Source organism: Naumovozyma dairenensis, chromosome 8 (assembly GCF_000227115.2).
Source record: "Naumovozyma dairenensis CBS 421 chromosome 8, complete genome".
NCBI classification, from domain to species: domain Eukaryota; kingdom Fungi; phylum Ascomycota; class Saccharomycetes; order Saccharomycetales; family Saccharomycetaceae; genus Naumovozyma; species Naumovozyma dairenensis.
The window spans coordinates 74,142-80,141 of record NC_016486.1 but is presented as its reverse complement, the minus strand read 5'-3'; the positions used below and the strand labels follow the sequence as shown (position 1 = coordinate 80,141).

Sequence of the window (6,000 nt, the reverse complement as noted above, 5' to 3'; positions counted from 1 at the left end):
ATTTAGTTTATTTTCTTTTGTAGCTTGTTTTGTATGTATAGGACTATTTCTACCTTGTGTTCTTCTGTTGCTCTTCCGTTGAATAAAGTAATACGTCTTTCTTTAGATAGTATACTATTTGAATGATTGATGATGTTACGATTTCCAGCTTTTAGTTAGTTCTATATCTTATATTAGAAAGAATGGCTTGTTTTGAGTGAGAGCCTGTACCAACAAGGAAGTAAAGTATACTTGTGTGCTACTTCTTCCATTTTTTGAAGTAACAGGAAGGGTTCCCTTGCAACAATTGTTTGAAGGGCCCGATTGTGTATTACGTGAGAAATTACCGTATGTATAATTATAAATGATCGTTAACTATTACCACAAAATAACTCTTACGTAGTCTATGGTTCCAGATTTTGTCAGCTGCACGTGAACGACTGAGTAGAGTGCACGATAAAAGTGCCTACAAAAGCATGTAATGTTGTCCCCTTTTTTTTGGCCACTATCTGGGATGTTTGTGACATCAAAAATGGCGCCAGCTTTCTGCGACACAATAATTATATATTTTATTTCTGACCGAAAGGTCCGCGGTTTTCACAATACTCATGCCGTCCACCGCATACAGGACACGGAGAATTATAGACGAGAAGTAAACGTTTGCGTCAGCATGGATATTATATAGTAAAATGGAATGAAATTATCTACTGGATATTATTCAAGAGTTCCCAATAAGGGAAAATCATGTTCTACATGTGCAGATTATTGAATTCTTATAAGATATTATACAGAAGGAAACATCTAAATCCAGGTAACCCCTGTACGACGACGTTCCTTGAATGTAGAATACTAAATATTTATAATTTACTGGGTCTCAAATATTTACGACGGATGAAGAACAGAAATACATGGTGCGATAAGTCAGATATCCATATTTCTATAAGTGTAAAAGGCCTTAACTTTTTGGTAAAATTTTATAAGCTATGAATGAAGAATATCAAGACTTCTATTCTGTAGATATTAGTAACTTTAGATAACCTATTTTCAGCGCGGTCTTATCCTGGTTCTCGTTTCTCCACATTCAAAATGGGACCTACAACTTGACCACAAAATATTTCAGGACACTTCCATATACCTGTAACAAGTCTCATTACGGTAATCTCAAGAAGATCAAAGCTGGAGTGTGAATAACTCCCAGAGAAGCTACATCTTCCACCGTTTTCAAATTTAAGTGTCGCCCTTTACTTGATATATATTTTTTATCCACAAATGTTTAAAGCAATCTTACACAAAAATATGGAAACATTAGACAGATTTAACCTTACTACGTTTAAACAAACCTCATTGTGTAGATATTCGTTATACTCTTCAACTAGATTTCACTGTTTCCCAAACTGAACCCAACGATATAAATCAACACCTCTACCTCACTAAACAACCAACATCAGTAGATAATATAGTATAATCATATCCAAGTTAATGTATACGATGATTTTTTTTTCTTAATCAAGTATGCAGTTAGTATACAATCTCAAATGGAAGGGGTCTATACCAAACGTTTATATCTCTGTCACAAATTCGGTCCATTTAGCGGTCAAAATTTTTAGTTGTGTAGGGCAAACGAGAACTCGCCATGAATCATGTAACTTATTGCCAGCGAGTACTGTCGGTTATGTACAGCATATCAAGGCAACTGATCGTTAAGCTGGACATGGGACATTGAGCTCATTAGTGTGCAGAGAGTTACGGTTTTGCAATCCTATTGAAGAACGATGGATCGACACTTAAGGACATAGGCAATATGAATGCGGTACCAATTTTTTTTATGTCTCTTCTCCTGTAATATATATATATAAAATTGTTCTTCTTTACTGAGACGCTCGTTATTCTTAATGATATTTTCGAAGTTAAAGGCGAAGCGAACAAACTTATATGACGAGAACGCACGATTTAACATTTTACTTATTGAACTTCACCTTTATATTGGGAAGAACAAATGGAGTGACTGATCTTGTTGGCAAACGAACCTCATTATTCATATCCATACCCGCAATACATCATCATGTTGCTTGAAAGACAGTTGGCTTCTCTCTCAAGAATAAGGTCCCTCGGTGCCAAATACCAAACTAGAAACATTATAACGTATCTCCATTCAGGTTCAAGAATTCAAGGTCTGAAAAGAGATCCTAAGACGTACTTAGTTAACCCTCATGGATTATCATATACTGAAGTTGATGGCAAAGCCAATGCCACAGATTCTAAATTTTTCAATGATATTAATAAGAAATTAAATTTGGAAAATTTAAATATTTCCATACCAAATAATATTCTTTTACAATGTTTGACTCATAAATCATTTGCTCATGGTACAAAACCTTATAATGAAAAATTAAATCTTTTAGGATCACAATTCTTGAAGTTTAGAGCTTCAGTTTTCTCAATTCGAAGTAATACTGAACAGAATATTAATTTAAGAGCATTGGGAACTCCCTTTAATAGATCTTTGGTTTCGAAAGATACTCTATCGACATATATAAAATCAATCGGATTGGAAAAATACATCTTTTGGAAGAAGAGAGATTCAAACAGTATAATCCCCATTGATACTGATCAACAAATTGATACTTTTAATGGGGAAGCCACTGTTTTATCTACTATTTTGAATTCAATCATTGGCGCCATATTGATAACTAATGGGGAACAAAAGACTATTGAATTTATTAATACTCTATTGCCATCTTCAACGACATCCTCAAAAAAATCTCCATCTCTAACGACTCCAAGCTTGATTGATATTACGAATGATATGTTTAATAATACAGCTCAAAATGAGAAACAAGTATAGTTCAAATAACAGTAATATAAGAATTTATAAAAGAAAAAAAAGTAATCGTGTAAATATATAGAGTATACCTATGATGTATATAAAGCAAAAACAATCCCATTGGTCTTTCTTTTATATGAGTCCTATGATTTTTTTCAATAACTACAGAACTGCAAAATTTCTGATTGCTTTAATTAATTCTTTTGTACATTTCGCTATGTCAAAGGAAACTCCTGCCAAGCTTTGTTTAAATTTGGTATCAATAATGACATCATTTTCTTGCGGTCCCTCCTTTGTGTTGACCAATTCAGAATTACCCACTAACAATGTCGTCATTCTTGAATTACAATCCTTCAAGCTTGTTACAATCCATTGGAAATTTTCCCTCAGTGTTCCGTCTTCTCCTTCATCATTACGTCGTATAATTTCGTTATGGTTAATGATGAAATCAGTAAACCGTAGCATTTGTTTAATAGTATCCATAAGCATATAACAATCTTTTTCAATATCAATTAGAGAAATATTGGAATATTTGATATTCTCTAATAATTTTTGTACATATTCAATGGTATCCATTGCGTCTGCCTCTATATTGTTTAATATTTCTTTAACAGCATGAGGCTCTTTCGAATGCTTTGTGGAATTCAAATTCAAGGGAAGTTTTTCCTCTTGAATTTGTAATCCCATTTTGATCGTGCCATTGGGTATAATATCATTATTATCTATCAACTCATCATCATTAGTATGAAGGAGCATATCTTTACTTGATAAAGATATCATAGATTGGAATATCTTGTTATTTGACGGTATTTTCCCAACACCACGATTTGTATCATCTTGTTCAGAATTTGTTATATTGAATGATGATTGTGAAGATGAGTTTGCTTTTTGTGTAATCTTCAACGGCTTATCATGTTTTGATTCGTGTTGTTGCTGTGGTGTCGAGGAAGTAGTTGTAGACGTGTTGTTGTTTCCGAACGATGTTCCTTGTATAAAATTTGGAGTCTTGATCAAGTCTTGTTCATTTTCGTTGGTCTTAACACTATCTATTTTCGGATTACCATTGATAATATTTGATTTATAATTTCTAATTTTACAAGCTTCCATTAATGATACAAATGACATGACTAAATCATTCATAGAAGAATTAATAACCATTGGTGGTAATAACGTTAAATGAAGTGTGAAATGTCGTAATGTTGTGATTAATTGTGATAAACAGGCTCGTACCATAATGACTTGAGTTTCAAAAATGGGTAAGTCCACTAAAAGTAATATTCTTGAAAGATTATGTGATAATTTAGAGACCAATTGGAATAAATCTTGCGTCAATTCTGTTGGATTTATTTTCTCTTCCACATTTGAGGAATCAAAGATTTTCATCAATTCATGGAAGTTGTTGAAAAGTTTATATATGATTGTTATAGCATCCCACGGAATCAAACCATTTTTTTCATTGACATATTTGGAAATATCCTTTATATTAATAAACATAACTTCGTTTGTTTTATTTTGCACATTTGATTTCGTTACATGTTCTTGACATTTTTGTATCTCCTGTTGCTTTTTCAAGCGAAGTTCTAATTCTAACAATTTATTTTTTAATTGTTCATTCTCCTTTGATAATTCGTTATTTTTATCAGTTAAATGTGCCATTTCTTTATTGATGTCTAATATAATCTTAGAATCCCTGATTCGTTTTGATAATACAGACGCTCTACGATCATTTGTTGCATCTAAATCGCGTGTATTTTCATCATGGTTATCATGGGTAGTATGATTATTTTTAGTAGGTGTAGTATGTTTATTATTAGTACTAATATTTGTTATTCCTAATCCATTGGAATTTCCTATATCCACCACGGACGTTGTAGAATTAATATAATCATCAATTTTGGAATTTATATGTAAATTTTTAGATTTAATAATCATGGGAGAAAGTTCAATAGGATCTATCATCATATTGTTTTTATTATCGCTTATATTTGAATGTGAATCTGACATATCTTTGCCATTAGTACCATTGTTATGGAATAGATTAGTTGTCAAATGGTTATTGTTAGTGGGAGATAATAATGACGCATCACCTTCATCTTCACCTTCATCATCCGAAGAAGAAGACCAATCAATATTGGCTTTATTTGGTTTCACTAGACTAGTTTGTAAAATTGCTGTTGTAGTTGTAGTTGTAGTGGTAGTGGTAGTGGTAGTTGGGTTTTTCTTATTAGAGTTGTCATTCACAATTGCTTTGGTAGGAGTAGTATTTGCTTTTTTCACATTTTCTTTAGGAGGTGACGGCAGCAAAGTATCATAATGTCTTCTTTTCAATTCGAAAAATACATCATCTAATAAATCATCGAATCTTGATTCAGATAAAGTTGATAATTTTTCTCTTGCTTGATTTCTCTTATTATGAAATTTCATCTTTGGTAAAAGATACCCATTATTTCCATTATTCTTTGTGGAAGTTGATGATTCAATTCTTCGTTGTAATTCATCATAGGCGTCAGTACATAATTCATATAATTGTGGTAATGATAATTTTAGTAATTTACTTCTTGCCTTTTGTGCTCTTTTTGAATTTGATCTCTTATGTGTATCATCATCGTTATTATCATGATGTGACGCAGAAGTATTATTATGGAAGAAATCATTTAAGTTCTTATAATATTGTGATAATTCAGTTTCCATTAACTGTGATGTATGTTTGGAAACAATTGAACTTATTGAGTGGTTTCTAAAAGGATCTTTTGTAGTCATGATTGTTATTATTTGGATGTTTCATCTAGTTTTATATATAGTTGTCTCTTTTTTTTTTTTTGTTGTTTCGAAGGTTGGTTAAGAATCCTTTAATATTTTGTATGCTTTGCTTTGCTTTTTATTTTTTTCCCAAGAACAAATATAATGATAATGAAAGAATGAATATTTTTTCCCTTTTTTTATTTTTCCTTCTTCTCTTGTTTTTTAAGACTGTATTTTATTCTTGATAATATGTGGTGTCTAATCATTCGCAGTCCAATTGTACAAATGTTCAAAATCAATTTCCATGTACCAAAAAAAAAAATGATGAGATTATTATTTCTTTGAGATGTTTCTGTTTATTTTGAGGTTTTCAAATGGAGCGCGTTTCGTAGATATTGTGTCATAAGACAATCAGAAGTTATCAGAAGTTAATTTAAAGTCCTGATCTTGAGTTG

General features: G+C 31.7%; 2 protein-coding genes across 2 annotated transcripts; one reads left to right on the top strand and one right to left on the bottom strand.

Annotated features, from left to right (window-relative positions):
* Positions 1–2,041: 2,041 nt before the first annotated feature.
* On the top strand, positions 2,042–2,824 carry MRPL15 (mitochondrial 54S ribosomal protein mL57; the record flags this gene model as incomplete). The annotated part of the gene is made up of 1 exon (XM_003671407.1): positions 2,042–2,824. One exon carries the CDS (start codon positions 2,042–2,044, stop codon positions 2,822–2,824), a length of 783 nt encoding a protein of 260 aa, XP_003671455.1.
* A 141-nt stretch (positions 2,825–2,965) lies between these two features.
* On the bottom strand, positions 2,966–5,563 carry NDAI0H00370 (uncharacterized protein; the record flags this gene model as incomplete). The annotated part of the gene is made up of 1 exon (XM_003671406.1): positions 2,966–5,563. The coding sequence occupies one exon, from the start codon at positions 5,561–5,563 to the stop codon at positions 2,966–2,968; it is 2,598 nt and encodes an 865-aa protein (XP_003671454.1).
* Between the last annotated feature and the right edge of the window lie 437 nt (positions 5,564–6,000).